The sequence below is a fragment of the Galleria mellonella genome, unplaced genomic scaffold, assembly GCF_026898425.1.
Source record: "Galleria mellonella isolate WM207_F2 unplaced genomic scaffold, CSIRO_AGI_GalMel_v1 utg962, whole genome shotgun sequence".
NCBI lineage: Eukaryota > Metazoa > Arthropoda > Insecta > Lepidoptera > Pyralidae > Galleria > Galleria mellonella.
In genome coordinates, this window is record NW_026442180.1 from 612,685 (window position 1) to 629,979 (window position 17,295).

The window sequence follows — 17,295 nt, forward strand, 5'->3', positions numbered from 1 at the left end:
CAAATTTAAATGTAGCCATAAAAACGCAAGACACCAAAAGTTAGATGTGAATTCAAATTTAATATTGGAACGTCAAATTCCAAATTCGAACATTAAGCTGTTGCGATGAGTAGTTGCGCAAATGTAAAAGAGTTTTGCTTGGTGTATTATTTATTGATTGTTGAAAAACAATGGCGGGCGCGCTTGCTGGCAGTGAGTCAGTGGGTCAAGGGTGCGCTGGCCTAGTTACGCAGCCCGCGCGCCGAAATTTGCGCGCTAACCAGTTGCTAACCTCATACTAGGGAGGAGCTCACTAGACGTCAGTATATATTATAGCGATTATTATATATTTTTTTTTATAGGAATCTATTGCAACCTTCATTTTGAACGTACAACAATCCGTGTATCTGGGAAATATTGATTGACCGGATTATAGCGTATTTTAACCTTCATCCCGAATGTTTAATACACGCTTAAATATGGGACAAACGGAGTGTCTATTTTTTTGTTTTATCAGTAACAATGGAATGGTATACCCCACCTGCGCTGTCAGTATACGTTAGGGCACCAGTGACAGATGATAAATGACAATGAAAGCAACTCAGTTGGCTAGTGACGAATTCATAGAGAGTTAATTAAAATGGTTTCCAAGGCGAACCGTGTGGAGGTCGACCTGATATATTAATATATATTGCTAGCAATGGGGCTGCTAGATCCCCATTAGTAACAATCCGTTTCCCCTGAAAGTATCTATTAGTAATAATAGATTTCTTTGCAAACTCCGTGAATCAAAACCATAGTGGTCGGTGGTGAATACACCATGATAGGCTATCTAACCTGACCGCATCCTCATCATTATGTCCTTCACTAGTTTCCAGCTATTTTACACAGGTTGATGTACAGAGGGAGACTTTGTACAAAAGTCGATTGCTTGGGTACCTCTGTCCCATTCGTGTTTCTACCGTGAAGCAGTTGTGTTTGCATGGCTGTGTTTCGGTTTGAAGGCTGGGATATGGCGTGAATTTACTGGGTACAGAGGAATAACATCTAAGTCCTCAGGAATGGCAACGCATGGGGGGTGTCATGAGCGAAACAGTATACTTTGTTATGTCCATGGTACTCATGTCTACAGGCGACAGTAACCACTTTCCATCAGGTGGACCGTCAGCTTGTTTGCCGTTCTAAGTTGTATATAAAAAAATTAAAAAAAAAACACCAAATTTCATAAAAAATAATTGAATCGTTACAGTACCAACCTTCTTATCATCATCACCATCATCACCTCATCCATTATCTGTACATCGCTGAACATATACTTCCTCCATAGACCACCATAAAGAACATGGATGCAGGTGATCAGGAAGTCACCTGCATCCACTGACTACCTGCAACGCATTTGACGCCGTCGCTCCGTCTAATGAGGGCTCATCCTACACTACGTTTGCCTATACGGGGTCGCCACTCAAAAACCTTTCTTCCCTCTAGGTTGTCAGTTCTTCAAGCTATGTGACCTGCCCATGGCAGTATCATACAAACACTAATTTTCTCTTTTGTAAATCTTCTATTTAATAATAAATAAATAAATAATCATTATGATCAATTTTAAATATATTTTACTACATAAAAATATATATATATACTAAAAAATAAATATATAAAAATATATTATATGTAGGTACATAAGACAGCAATAATTTTGTTGTACATTTCCTATCTAAGCTATTCACTATACGCGTTCACTTACCTTCACACAAAGGTTCCTCTGCTGCCATGTGTTTTATGACGTTATTAATTTAATATTGTAACTTTAATGATATAATTTTACATTAATGGTAGAGCTCATTAAAATGTATTTTTTATTAATAATTTACTTATATACAAAATATGGTAATTTTTGTATAATGCTTATATTTATTTAGCTACAGTGCATATATTTAGTAAAATTATATGTACTATTATTTTATTTATTTTAATCTTTAATATAATAATAATTTTGCAGTCCATATCATCCTAAGTCTCTACCAACGCATAGGTTTTTTTTAATGGGTTTAAATGGATTGGTTACCCCACCCGCGCTATCAGTATACACCGACGGGGCACCGGTGAAAGATGATAGGTGAGAATGAATGCAGGTCAGTTGGCCCACCATGATGAATTCGACAAGAATTAACCGTGATGGTTTCCAGGGGGAACCGCGTGGAGGTCTACCTGAGAGGGTCAATTGCTAGCAATAGGGCTGTTAGACCTCACTACTAGCAATCCCTTTCCCCTCCATAAAAATATAGAGTCTCTATTAAAAACATAATATTTCTAGACACAGCAATTTCGACTAGTATTGTTTATCCTATGTTCTAAATTAGAATATACAATAGAATTTAGATTATCCGGATCCAGTAATCAAGGGTATTCCGTATAATCGAAAATCCGAATAATAGATTTTTAAAGTTAAATGAAACGATAATTAAATTTTAATATTTTTTTTATTATTATGTAAACATACGTTATTTAGACAATAAGATATAAAAAATTATGAGCTGTAAAGATAATGGATTACATAATACTTATATAATTAAAAATTTTGGTTGGAAATAATTAACTTAATAAATCACATATTTTCATTGCGGCCAAGTCCCTGGTGCGCTTCAGTTGTAACAACTGTATCGGATTCGAATAATCCTGTCTTGTCCGGATAATCGAGATTCCACTGTAATGTATCCGCGTACCAAATTTTATTTAAATCCCGTCTACTATTTAAGAATTATAATTTTTTTTGTAACTCCACCTGCGCTATCGGTATACACCGGCGGGGCACCAGTGAAGGATGATAGGTGAGGATGAAATAGGTCAGTTAGCCCACCGTGACGAATTCAACAAGAATTGTTCACGATGGTTTCCAGGGCAAACCACGTGGAGCTCGATTTATTACTAGCAATGGAGCTGTCACATTTCATTGCCAACTATCCCTTCCCCCTAGCATTATAGAGTAACGAAGCTCGTTTCACACTCATAAACTTTCACGATTACAATATTTTAGTGGGATATTCGGAACCATTGGCGTTAAGTGATGGACAGCACATCACTACGCGTTACAAGGAGCACACGAGCGAACGTTTACGTAACCCAAGTTTAAGGTCGACTAGATTCGGCTGGACAAGTTGCACGGCGAGCGACACCCACGTCACGCCGCGCCGCCTCAATGGCCACACGCCGGAGGCGTATTGATATGCATAATTTCACCCACTTGGCTCGTAAAAACCGTGTTCGTATTTGTACAGGGCCGTCACACTGTCAATGTAAAGTGGACTCCGTTGTCCATATTTAGCCTTGAATTTGCGCCGTTGCGAAGCACTGACTGTAGTCCTTGTATCCTCTTATTTTTTTATTGTTAAGAAGCTACTGCAAGCTGACCATCCACCCCGGAGGGAAAGGAATTGCCAATAATCAAATACTAGAAATATTTTCAGGTCGACCTTCACGCGGTTTCCCTTGAAAACCACTATAGTTGATTCTTGTTGAATTCGTCACGGTGGACTGACTGGCCTGATTTCATTCTAATCCTTATCTTATACCACTGGTGCCCTCTAGCGTATACCAAAAACGCAGGCGGAGTTATCAGATCATTTTCATCCATAAAAAAGACTGTTCGCTCCGTAGTATACTTTTTTTTACAACAGGGGGCAAACGAGCATGCGGCTCACCTGATGGTAAGTGACTACCGCCGCCCATGATCACCCACAACACTAACGGCATTGCAGGTGTACTGCCAGCCTTTTAAAAAGGAATATGTTCTTTTCTTGTTTGTAAATGTTTAACAATATAAGAGCATTAAATAAACCCATCTCTTCGTTCGAAGTTTTTTATACCACAAAGGAGGCAATGGGAGGAGGTAGCTTATGGACACCTGAAATACTAGGAATGTCACGTGCGCGTTATCGACCCCAAGGAAATCTTAATGTACTCTTTTTGAAGAACCCCCTCCTATAGTCTCTAGGGAAAACCTCAGCAGGGATCTCCTTCCACAGCCTGAGCCTTCGCGGAAGATTCCTTCGTAACCGCACCGTACGTGATAATTTTTTTTTGATGGGTGAAAATGGTGTGGTAACCCCGCCTGCGCTAACGGGATACGCTGGCGGAGCACCAGTGAAGGGTGATAGATGAGAATGAAAACAGGCCAGTTAGCCCATCATGATGAATTCATCAGGAATTAACCGTGATAGTTTCCAGGGGGAACCGCGAGGACGTCGACCTGGTATCAATATACCCATATTGCTAAGCAATGGGATTCTCAGTCTCCATCATTAACAATCCCTTTCCCCCTGTACGTAATCATATAGGTTCAAGCGTGTGAGGATGAATTCCCTGTCAATGGCGAGCGGTGCGATGATAAAAGTTGGCTGATCATTTCAAACAATTCCTCAAAAAAAAACAATTCGTTATTTCTGTATAATGGATTGTGTTCTGAGAAACGGACTATGTCTTTAATCTCAGAGTCTAAACTTTAAACACAGAATTACTGTATCTGCATGTTATTTTTGTTATATTATTATTTTTATTGTGTGAAAAAATATAGTATCTAATGTTAATTCACGGCCAAATAAAGTCATGATTCATAAAGCCGTCGCTGTAAATTTAATTATGCAGGTAAGTAACAAAAATACATTTGTAATAAATTAATGTAATTAAAATATAGCACTAGCTTTTACCCGCGGCTTCGTCCGCGTAACCGGACCATATGATCACTGACCAGGCTAAAAATCCTATGATGTCCTAGAAAAATCAATATTTGAATACTAAATTTCATACAAATTTATATAATTATTTGTGTGTAACAGCGTCAAACAATTTTACATTTATAAACCACAGTAGGAATAGAATTATAAAATATTTTAAAATTAATAATTACAACGATTGATAATTTAGATATATTTGTTATATTAATGAACTATTCAGAAACCAATAATTATTGGTTTCTGATTTGCCTTTTGGCTGATCCGTATTTTGCCTGATTATAATCAGGGTAGATGTCGTTCAACTGTCACGTGACCGCTGACTGGTTGGTTTATAGCGTTCATAATACAAATTAGCAAGGCAGTTCAATTTACGCCGTAATCTGCCTGGAAGTAAAAGTTCATAATACGACCCCAGGTATCTGGAAATAAGGTTCAACGTTTCATATAAAATAAACCTTGCGCAAACAAGACACCTGTGGGGGGAAAGGGATTGTTAGTAATGAAGACTGAGAATCCCATTGCTAGCAATATACCCAACCAGGTCGACCTCCTCGCGGTTCCCCCTGGAAACTATCATGGTTAATTCCTGACGAATTCAACGTGATGGGCTAACTGGCCTGTATTCATTCTTATCTATCACCCTTCACTGGTGCTCTGCCAGCGTATTCCGTTAGAGGCGGGGTTACCATACAATTTTCACCAATAAAAAAGTCACCTGTATCATCGTCATATTAACGCCATCTGTTATTGAATAGAATAACTAATAAATTACTGTAACTTGGTTACATCCAATATCGACAAAATATTTAACTAAAAACATATGACAGCATCGAAGGCGTATTTATTTTAATTTGAAATTAAAAAATCTGTCATGGACGATCAAGAGAAAAAAATTAGCGCGCTTTGTTTGGGACCAAAGGGGTCAGGTAAAACAACTCTTATGAAGAAATTGCAAGACGCCGAAGGTATAGACAATACATATAGTCCTGTGTCGACAATTGGAACAAATATTTACGACATTTACTACTTGAACAAACATGGGAAGAAACAAATGTTGACTGTGAGAGAAGTTGGCGGCGAGATGGCGCCACTGTGGAGTAATTATTTAGACGGAGTTAATAAAGTAAGTAATTTATATTATATATGATAATTCAATTTTTTTTTTAACAGATAAAAATGGAATGGTAACCCCGCCCGCGCTATCGGTATACACCGACGAGGCACCAGTGGAAGATGATAGGTGAGAATGAATGCAGGTCAGTTGGCCCACCATGATGAATTCGACAAGAATTAACCATGATGGTTTCCAGGGGGAACCGCGTGGAGGTAGACCTGATAAAGTACATTGATGGCAATGGAGTCTAACCTCCCTATTGCTAACAATCTCTTTCCCCCATTATACACTATTAGAATACGCGAGTGCACCATTCTATATTCATTTATTAAATAACATTGTGTTACAAAAAACGACTTCAAAATCAGTTATTTTGATTTATAAACTAAACTACCGAATCGATTTTGATCAAATTTCTACGAGACCAATCTGTAAGTATACCTTTTTAGATAAAAAAAAATCCAAATCGGTTTGTAACCGATTTGAGAACCTCCAATTTCAAGTCATTTAAAAATCTAAGAACAAGGAATTACATAGAAGGAATAAAAAAATAAAAACTGTAAATCGTATGGTTGCCTCCTTTCTTCTTATGCAAATATAATTAGTAAAAAGAGGATGAAAGATACACCATCAGTTGCTATTTTTCTCAATTCATAGCAGACTAGTGTATAGAAAACGTTTGTTATGTCAATTATTTGTCAATGACAAATTTTACATTACTGGATTATATACTTCATACAGTTTATGTGGAAAGTATGCAAGCAGGTTGTATCTGAATTTGGTAGGGTTATACGGCCGTATAACATTTTCTATACACTAGCCTGCTATGAATTGACAATTTTATCACTCCTATGTAATTCCTTGTTCTTAGTTTTCAACTAAGATTAAAAATATAATTAATTACAGGTTATATATGTGGTAGATACTTCAAACCTCTGTCAGATATCGGCCGCCGCGGTGCTACTCTATACTTTGCTTGCCGAACCGCGCCTAAAAACCGCCAAGGTGAACATAACTCACGCACTAAAATGATTTATTATTTTATGCAATGTTTAATCGCCTGTAAATCATAAAGACAAATGTATGTATTGAAAACTAATTACTATTTTGATTGGCCTACCGTGTACATATACTATACCGTGTAGATATATTAGATAGATAGACATTTAGACAGATAGATATATAATTTAATTGCTTTACTTACAGCACACAAATAACGACGGGAAAGGGATTGTTAGTAATAGGGTCAAATAGCCCCATTACTAGCAATGTACCCTGTCAGGTCGACCTCCACGTGGTTCCCCCTGGAAACCATCGTAACTAATTCTAGTTGCTCCGTTGGTTTGCTTTGTATATTTTTTATATAATTATATTATCATTCTAAAACACCGTGTTGCCATACCAACATACAGTTTTTTCGTTCACAAATTGTAATCGACCAGCCAATGATAGATAGATAGATAGATAGATATATCGTTTATTTGTTTGTTACAAATCACACACAACATGTTTATAAGAATAGACAATACATAAAACAACATAAGATTTATAAAATTGTCTTATTATGTGTGATCTGCAGCAATACAAAAAGGTGGAAGCTCAGCGTGGAACATTGTTCAAGGAACAAAACACTGATTTTCAGCTTTAACCCATTTGAGGGTACGTGAAAATAATAATTAAAATAAATAAAATGATATGGACCTTCGCACAATAACGCTCAATAAAAAAAATGTTTAATGTTTTTTTAAAGACCCGAGAGGTTTCATTATGTAGTCATGGCATTCATCTTCTACTGAGAATGACTAAACAAGTTTTTATTTTTTTATTTTAATGCCATTGCATTGATTATCATTATAAACCCGCGCTAATAGTATGCGGTAGTGAGGCACCGATGAGGGATAATAGGTGAGGATTAATAGGCAGTTAGCCCATTGGGATGCAGGAATTCCAGGAGGATAGAATATCCAGGAATTCAGCACGACAGATTCCAGGGGAGACCAAGTGAAGGACTTGACAGGATATACTGCTAGAAATGGGACTGGTGAACTACCAGCTACCTCAAATACTAAAGCCGTGAACAACACCAACCGATAGGGTGGAATGAATATTAATAACGGAAACTAACTATCTAGCCCTTTGATAGCAAAGTACTCTGTCAGATTGATATGCACGCGGTCTTCTCAGGATATCTTTTTTCTTATACAATTTAGAATGGCAAACAAGCTGACGGCCCACCTGATGGAAAGTGGTAACCGTCGCCTATAGACATGAGCAGTACCATGGACATAACAGAGTATATTGTTTCGCCCATGATACCCCCCATGCTTTGCCATTCCTGAGGACTCAGGTGTTATTCCTCTGTACTCTATAAATTCACGCCATATCCCACCCTTCAAACCGAAACACAGCCATGCAAACACATTTGCTTCACGGTTGAAACACGAATAGGACAGAGGTACCCAAGCAATCGACTTTTGTACAAAGTCTCCCTCTGGTAAATACATTATATTATTACAGTTATTTTCTTTACCTATCCTAATAATGAATCCTAATCCTATCCTAATTATTTATTTTATTTATTTATTATCCTAATAATGAAGTACCACGTTCATTATTCATTGACCATCCATAAAAGTCGACTGGTAGAGATTGCTACTAGCATCAAGTTCGCCTTTTGTACTAAATTTTTTCATGGTAAATAAAGTTATTTAAATAAATAAATACATTTGTCATTACAGTTCATGCTAGTTCTGAGCAAAATGGACGCCGCGTACCGCCAAATGCGTAACGAAGCGTTACTCATGCTTCAATACGCAAGGCTTAGAGCTGAACTCAAGAACGCGCCGAAGTTGCTTGAGGCTTCACCCCTGACTGGCGAGGGAATTGACGAGCTGCGAGCATTCCTCGCCGAATCTAAGCAGACACCGCCAAAAGTTACTGCTTAGACACGGAACAAATAAAAAAAAATGTTTCTTGTTTTATTATTGTATATATTTCTATGAAGTTGGCGCTACCTGGTTTTTTTTTACAACACGGGCAAACGAGCATGCGGCTAATCTGATGGTAAGTGACTACCGCCGCCCATGATCACCCACAACACCAGCGGCATTGCAGGTACGATGTCGAGAGTTTATAGGCCAACTTAATTATTTTACTTATTTATTTTATTATAACACTTAGGTAGGCAAACAAACTGACGGCATACCTGCTGGATAGTGGTAACCGTCACCTATAGACATGAACAGTACTATGGATGACCATAGTACGTACGTACATAGTACGAAACTATACTCTGCTATGAAGCAGAGTATAGTTTCGCCCATGATACCCCTCATGTGATGCCATTCCTGAAGAAGCTATGAATCTGTACCCTATAATTTTTCGAAGACCTCTAACGTGGCTTACTGAACAACAGCTCATACCTATTTTGTATTTTTAACAGATGGCTAATTAGACTATCCGGTCTATTTGTTTAAATAATATTTGTAAGGACTACCAGCTCCATGATTTGCCCCATTGCTAGCACTATCATATCAGCCATTAACTGTGCACTGCTGAACATAAGCCTTCCCCATAAGGAGAGCGTTGCCAGTAATTGCCACGCCTGGTTGGCAGGTTGGCAACCGCCGTTAGGCTTTTAGAGATGTTTTAAGAGGGACGCTGCTGTCCATCCCTCTACCATCGAGTTCCTTTAATCGCTTCCTGCGCCATCCACAGGAGAGGAAAGGGTAGCCTGTACTATGTCGGAATCACACGGATGTTGCTATTGCTAGCACTATATTCTGTTAGCAAAACCTCTACGCGATTCCATTCCACCAATCAATCACATCAATTTTACAAATTTTGCCTTCGCCTACTCCTTATTAGTGACTAGATACCTATAGCCAACGCTACAGCGTAATTTTTTTCTTATCTGGACAAAAACTACTCTATCTCTCAAGCTCTCTTAAAGCAAACAATACAATTTTAAAAATCTTCAGTAAAATCACAGACATATAATAATAATTCTTTATCATGTCTGTGAATAAAAATTGGTTGTGGAGTTTCATTTCGGAGATTATAGATTGATCAAACATCGCGATATGAGATAAAAGAGAGCCGTAGGTTGCTGAGATTTTTTTTTTCATTTGGCTTCGGCTTTTTAGAGTAGCCATTAGCCATTTTCTTGCTGAGGTTTGCGGAAATAAAATGCAAAAGTATTTCAATTTATTCCTCACGTCAATCTCTTAAGTGTAACTGTCAGTCAAAATAATGTCAGTCAGTCAGTCATAAATCAATATAATGAAGCTTTACAATTCGATTTGTAAACAAAACACACTTTCGTCACATACTGAATATCTATTTAAAAAAAAAAACAATTAAAAGTATAAATTGTATTTAATACCTACATAGTTATATACAAAATGGACGTATCGAAATTATGCCGCAGTTGTATGAAGGAGGTCGCCTCTTGGGAGAAAGATAATTTTGATCCTAGAACCATTGAAATGTTTAGTTTCTGTACAAATATCAAGGTAAATACAATGCTACTTTCTAATAACATACTATCTATTAACATTATTTTTCAGATGGGACCTGAGCATTTAAAAAAGTCATTTGTATTTACAAGATCCAAATAATTATTTTAATGACAAATTAAATTGATAAGAACAGTATTTAAATGTACCTTATGTCTCATTTACATTATAGGAAGATGAACAAGATTCATCTGTGTCTATATGTATCTCACACACTAATATTTAAGTCTTAAAACAGTATGGGTTTGTTTTTGTGTGAAGGGCTTGATAGACAGATATGGCAATTAAAATACAGAGCATGGAGACATTTTTTTTTATACAACTTAGAATGGCAAACAAGCTGACGGCCCACCTGATGGAAAGTGGTAACCGTCACCTATAGACATGAGCAGTACCATGGACATAACAGAGTATACTGTTTCGCCAATGATACCCCCCATGCGTTGCCATTCCTGAGGACTCCGATGTTATTCCTCTGTACCCAGTAAATTCACACCTTCTGTCATATAGTCCTCAGATATGGCAATATGTAAAGGTTGGCATAAGTTTAAATAAAAAAAAAAAAAAACATTAATTTTTCTATAGGTTACAGAAGGAGACAATCTACCCCGACAATTTTGTTATGACTGCCTAGTCAGAATAGAATCATCATACACATACATAATGGAAGCCCAAAAAGTTAACATCACATTAAGAAATGTTGTCTCTCGGGCCACCAGCGTCATAGTGGAACCAGAAAGTTATTCAAGACACATCATCTCTAATAATATTAATCCAGAAAGTGCTACCAAAAACCTAATATCGCCTGATTATAAAATGAGTACCATAGACAATTTTGATGAACAAATCTTCTTCGATAATGTGGAGAATCAATTTGAAAATGATTTTAATAATAAAAATGATGAAAATGCACCACAGAAGATCACAGAGAATACAAATACAGAGATACCAGGCAACAAAGAAATCGTAAATGAGAAAGAGATGGAGAATATTGAAGAAACTAAGAAGAATGTGTGTCCGGTGTGTAGGAAAGGATTTACATCTAAAGCATGGTTTGCTAAGCATATGGAGAAGGAGCATACTGGGAATAAATATGCCTGTGCACACTGTCCTAAAAGTAAGTGACTTTTATTATCATGGTCAAATAATAATAATATACTTTATTATCCAGACTACAATGCGGTCCATTTTGTTAGTAACAATTTTCTTACAAACTATGTTAGTAAAAAAAAAAGAAAAGCAAATTGATTTAATTAAGCAGTTCACCCAGATGTGAGCCAGCCGACTAGATCAGCATCTGAATGAAATGTCCAATTGTAGGCGAGTTATATTTCTCGCCTATTACTTTTAGAATGCTGTTGGTGCTTGTCCTAACCCTGTGTAGCAATGATGCAGTCCTCTTTCTCCTTATAACGTAGTAGTCATCTATGGGAGATTGAGCAAACATGCTAGAAGCGCTACAAAAGCGAGGTAGCCCCAACAGCACTCTATTAAATAAGATATTTAAATAGATCTTAGGTGCTTATTTTCAATGAATGATTCATATATAGATAGTTTATAAAAAAATCATAGAATAGTTATTGAAAAATTTGGTTATTTGTAAATATTCCCAAAATTGCTAGCAATTGGGCAGGATTGTTGCTAACTCTGTTACTAATTAAATTCCTCCTCCATGGGCTACAAAACTTATTAATTTGCTTAAATGTGATATAATAGTTTGAATTTTCTATTCTAGTTTTTTAATTCAAATATTCAGCATTTTAAACCAAAATTAATTTTACAAAGCAAGGTGCATTATTTTCTTTTTTTCTCTTTTATTTTAATCATGTTTATTAAAATATCCTACCCACTTTAGCATTTCTTCAATTACACAGTAAATTTTCGAAATATACTTTTCATATTTTAAAAAGTTATGTTTAATTAAATTTCTATCACAGCATTTGCTAAGCGCTCTCAGCTGTCGTACCATGCAACTTCGCACTCGGAAGAGCGACAATTCGAGTGCACAGCACCCTCTTGCGGCAAGCGGTTCAAACGACGTAAACAGCTCGTGGCACATTCGCGGGCGCACGGTGATGCCAGACCATTTGTTTGTGATAAGTGTAACATGAGGTAAATGTGACATTTATTAATAATAATATACTAATATAAGCCTTTATTAAATAAGTAACATAATAAACAATTCAATGTAATTAATATTGAGTCAGTAACTGTTCTGTCACCTCTCTCTTGTCCAAAGACAAAGGCCTCCTCCAGAGTCTTCCATTCTATTCTGTCTTTGGCTATCCTTGTCCAAAGTGCACCTGCTACTGCTTTTATATCTGTAAGCCATCATGTCAATGGTCTTCCCTGTCTTCTTTGGCCTATTCTAGGGTACCAGTCTGTTACAGTTGTTGTCCATTTTTGTGTTTTTTCCCCGCACAATATGTCCTGCCCATCTCCATTTTATTTTTTTTATTGTATAGTATGTATTTTAATATTTTTGAATTTTGTTTTCTTTTTAATGTCTACTAATTTAACCCTATTCTTTATTTTTATGCCTTTTTTTTCTCTATTGTTTTGACATACTTTTAATTTTTTAAGATTTCTTTCAGTTAATGGCCATGTTTGACACCCATATGTAAGACAAGGCAATATGCATGTATCAAACACTTTCTTTTTGTCATTCATATATATATATATATATATATATATATATATATATATATATATATATATATATATATATATATATATATATATATATATATATATATATATATATATATATATATATATATATATATATATATATATATATATATATATATATATATATATATATATATATATATATATATATATATATATATGAATATTGGCGATTCTCCTGTCAGTCTCTTTGTGTCATTTGCTAGAGAAATTATTTGGCCCAGATATAAATATTCTTCAACATATTTAATGGGTTTGACAAATAAAATATAAAAAAGATGAAAACTAAACGCATTGTAATTCTAGAAGGAAGTATAAAATCTTGTGACTTCTTTTTCAGATTCAAAATAAAGAGTATCCTCAAATGTCACATGAAAGTCCATGAGGAGCAGAAGCAGTACTTGTGCTCGTTCTGTGGATGGAGTTTCAGTCAAGGTAAAAGAACTGTTGTTATTAGGTTAAATTTGATAATCTTAATTTATGTAAAGGGAACACGTAGCGCCATCTATTATCGCTTTGGGAATAACTCAGCGCACGCCATATTGGTATTTCTCTCTGATTTCGTCTGTCATTTGCGTTGCACGGCTAAAATATGTATTTAAAGTAAAATATAAGATTAATTATAACTCTGATCATTTCCAAGTGGAACATTGAGGCTTTTAGATCTCTATTGGTAACAAACCCTTTTCCCCCTCTAATTTCACTGTTTGAGCACATTGTATTTACTATCTGTATCCTCTCCATACAGCGGGCAATTTGAAGGTGCATTTGCGCGTACACACGGGTGAGAAGCCGTTCTCGTGCGAGCAGTGCAGTTTCCGCGCCGCCGCCGCTTCCAACCTGCGGCGCCACCAGCGGCGCCACTCCGGCCGTCCTTCCCACCTGTGCACGCACTGCTCTAAGGGGTTCTTCGACGCTAGCGCACTGGTGAGTAGTGTCTTTCTGTCTGTATTATTTAAAAATTCAAGTGTATGTGATTAGCGCTATCTCGTGGTTTAACGTCCCCGTCAATCGGTATAAAAAGTTTCCTATAAGGTAGGATTTTTATTTGTTTGCTAAATATAATTTGAATCTATTACAATATTACAAATATAATTCTTGCCTAAAGAGGCAATATTTTACCTGTTTTAACTAATTTTTTTTTAATTTACATGGTACAGAGGAATAACACCTAAATCCTCAGGAATGGCAACGCATGGGGGTATCATGGGCGAAACAGTATACTCTGTTATGTCCATGGTACTGCTCATGTCTATAGGCGACGGTTACCACTTTTCATCAGGTGGGCCGTCAGCTTGTTTGCCATTCTATTAGTTGTAAAAAAAAATGTTTAATGAATGAAAATGGAATGGTGCCCCACATGCGCTAACGGTAGACGCTGGCGGGGCACCAGTGAGGGATGATATGTGAGAATGAAAAGGCAGGTCAGTTAGCCCATCGTGATAAATACACCTGGACTTCAACACGATGGTTTCCAGGGGAGGGGACGTGGATGTCGACCTGACAGGGTATATTGCTTATAATGAGAGTAGTAGTCTATAGTATTAACGATCCTTTCCTCCCTACCAATATTTAGTATATACAACGTATTAGTTTTCGCCATTGTTTATATTGATTTGTTTGGAAACGTTTACTTAATATACATATGTACTAAAGAGTAAAGTTTGGTGGTATGTGTTCGCAGGCGCGGCACAGGCGCACGCACTCGCGCGAGCGGCCGTACGCGTGCCCGGGCTGCGCGCGCGCATTCGCCGACAGCTGGAAGCGGAACGTGCACCTCGCGCGCGCGCACCGCCTCGCGCTGCACCACCACCACCACCACCACCAGCACCACCAGCACCAGCACCAGCACCACTCGCCGCGACCGCGCCCCGCCGCACACTGCGCGCGATAGTGGCTGTTCCTCGCTCGCTGTCTCTCGTAATGTACAATGTAAATTGCAGTCTCTTTTGGCGCTTCTTTTTTTAATGGATTATAATGGAATAGTAACCCCGCCCGCGCTATCGGTGTACACTGGCGGGGCACCAGTGAAAGATGATAGGTGAGGATGAAGCAGGTCAGTTAGCCCACCGTGACTAATCTAACAATAAATCAATCAAGATGGTTTCCAGGAGGAACCACGAGGAGGTCGATCTGACAGGGTATATTGCTAGCAATGGGACTACTAATCCCTATTACTAACAATCCCTTCTCCCCCTATTTTCCGCGCTTAGCCTCTCATTTGGGCTGTTGTGCATATGAGAGTTCGCTGTCTCTTTCTAATTTAATCAGATCTTCGTCAAACATACAGACAAATGAACAAAATAAAAAATTAAGTAGGGCACTTAAATTGATCTTATTGAGATATCTCCCATGTACAGATATCGCCTAGTCATAATTTACATATATTTACAATTAAATACAACTTTCTTCCTGATAGATTAAGCACCCTTAAAACGAGGAAAATAATTGGCCACACATATACATAGTACTTCTTTGGAAATAAAAAACAATTGGCTAAAACATTATTTAATTCTATCTGTACAAGCCAACAGTCAACAGTAGTAATATATGATCTGCTTTAAAATAATAGTATACATATAATATAATATCTACATTATGTTTACCCAGCTATACAGGCGTATTACGTGAGCTAAGAGTCGATTCACTTACAAATGTCAGCACAAAGAATAGCGGATCGCTCATCTGACATTAAATTTCAAACATTTGAATTTAGAAGAAAAATGGCAAACGAATCTATAGACTAACCACTTATTCATAAAAACTAAAATCATTTACAAATCTATTATACTGTTTTTTCACTAATTCAAATTTAGAACACAAAGGAAAGAAACAAAACGGTTAAATAGTTTAATGAGAGGTTTGACGTATTTATGAATAAGGGAATACGTATATTTTAAAATGTATATATATATATATACACTTACACGAAAAAGAAAAAGACATATTGCCGTCTCACTCTAGGGACTGGCTATCGCTAACGATTCTATTGACAGATTCAATTATTACTTCTCTAAGGGAGTTGTATCATCCGCCCGATACTCAATTATATAATTTTGTTGGGTATATGAAATGAATATTGAGGTAAAATAATTATTTATTACAAATTTGAGCTATTAGGGCAAAAAATTTACAAAATGTTGGAAGTAATTTAACGAAGTTGGAAGTATAGTCAACATGTTACCCCCCCCCCCCCCCCCCACTTTTTATTTCCATGCATGTGACCATGTCTGCAATATACTCTGTTTATGTTTGTAAGGTAACACCTTCAGTAACGACCTGGCTAGAGGAGTATTATATTTCTTGGTCTAAATCTTATATTTTTACTCATACATCTTTAATTCAAACCCAAATTATAATAAATAAAATCCAAAAGGATTTTGGAGGGCCATGCTGTTATCATAGAGAATTTAAACTTATAAGTTTAAATTAATATTCTAATATCTAAAAGATTTACCCTTGTCTAATTTAGCTAATGTGAGTTTACGTATGTCTCGCTACAAGTACATCTAATGACTGGCTGGCTTTAAAACCTAGGAAGACGCAGCGGGTGTTTTTTTTTTTTATTGTGTCAAAATTTTTGGACTAATGCAACAAAAATAATATTTATATTTAACGGCCTTTTTAAAATACAACACTACAAGAGCCTAAGAATATTCTTAGCTATTACTTTGTTATATTAAAATTTTTATGCCATTGCAATACTTATGTTTTTTTTTACATGTTATATTTCTTCTAAATTACTATTAAATTATTGTTTAAAAATTGAGGTATTTTTTATTGGAAACTTGTTGTTATACTATTTCAATGCAATTAACTTCCAGCGACCTGTGATAATTACTTCACTTACTAATTCACCAGAGGGAGACTTTGTACAAAAGTCGATTGCTTGGATACCACTGTCCCATTCGTGTTTCTACCGTGAAGCAGTTGTGTTTGCACGGCTGTGTTTCGGTTTGAAGGGTGGGATATGGCGTGAATTTACAGGGTACAGAGGAATAACACCTGAGTCCTCAGGAATGGCCACGCATGGGGGGTATCATGGACGAAACAGTATACTCTGTTATGTCCATGGTACTGCTCATGTCTATAGGCGACGGTCACCACTTTCCATCAGGTGGGCCGTCAGCTTGTTTGCCATTCTAAGTTGTATAAAAACAATATTTGAAAGTATCAGCTATATCTGTGGACCAGCCCAACGAAATTGAGAACATTTGCAAATATAATTCATTATTAACGTCATCATTATCAGTCGTGAACCGTC

The 17,295-nt window shown here is 36.7% G+C and overlaps 2 protein-coding genes across 2 annotated transcripts; both read left to right on the forward strand.

Moving 5' to 3' along the window:
- Positions 1–5,538: 5,538 nt before the first annotated feature.
- Positions 5,539–8,798, forward strand: LOC113522852 (ADP-ribosylation factor-like protein 16). The gene is made up of 3 exons (XM_026908694.3): positions 5,539–5,832; positions 6,730–6,828; positions 8,562–8,798. The coding sequence occupies exons 1-3, from the start codon at positions 5,581–5,583 to the stop codon at positions 8,766–8,768; spliced, it is 558 nt and encodes a 185-aa protein (XP_026764495.1). The 5' UTR covers positions 5,539–5,580; the 3' UTR covers positions 8,769–8,798.
- A 1,277-nt stretch (positions 8,799–10,075) lies between these two features.
- Positions 10,076–17,243, forward strand: LOC113521117 (zinc finger protein 771-like). Its single transcript, XM_052902862.1, has 6 exons — positions 10,076–10,337; positions 10,926–11,457; positions 12,278–12,452; positions 13,372–13,466; positions 13,780–13,958; positions 14,716–17,243. The coding sequence occupies exons 1-6, from the start codon at positions 10,227–10,229 to the stop codon at positions 14,923–14,925; spliced, it is 1,302 nt and encodes a 433-aa protein (XP_052758822.1). The 5' UTR covers positions 10,076–10,226; the 3' UTR covers positions 14,926–17,243.
- Positions 17,244–17,295: the final 52 nt, after the last annotated feature.

Excerpts from the sequence above, each read along its gene's own strand:
- LOC113521117 (XM_052902862.1), top strand. The coding sequence starts at position 10,227 with ATGGACGTATCGAAATTATGCCGCAGTTGTATGAAGGAGGTCGCCTCT. Across the intron at positions 10,338-10,925 it reads GTTTCTGTACAAATATCAAG|GTTACAGAAGGAGACAATCT; the intron begins GTAAATACAATG and ends ATTTTTCTATAG. Across the intron at positions 13,467-13,779 it reads TGGATGGAGTTTCAGTCAAG|CGGGCAATTTGAAGGTGCAT; the intron begins GTAAAAGAACTG and ends CTCTCCATACAG.
- LOC113522852 (XM_026908694.3), top strand. The coding sequence starts at position 5,581 with ATGGACGATCAAGAGAAAAAAATTAGCGCGCTTTGTTTGGGACCAAAG. Across the intron at positions 5,833-6,729 it reads ATTTAGACGGAGTTAATAAA|GTTATATATGTGGTAGATAC; the intron begins GTAAGTAATTTA and ends AATTAATTACAG. Across the intron at positions 6,829-8,561 it reads CGCGCCTAAAAACCGCCAAG|TTCATGCTAGTTCTGAGCAA; the intron begins GTGAACATAACT and ends TTGTCATTACAG.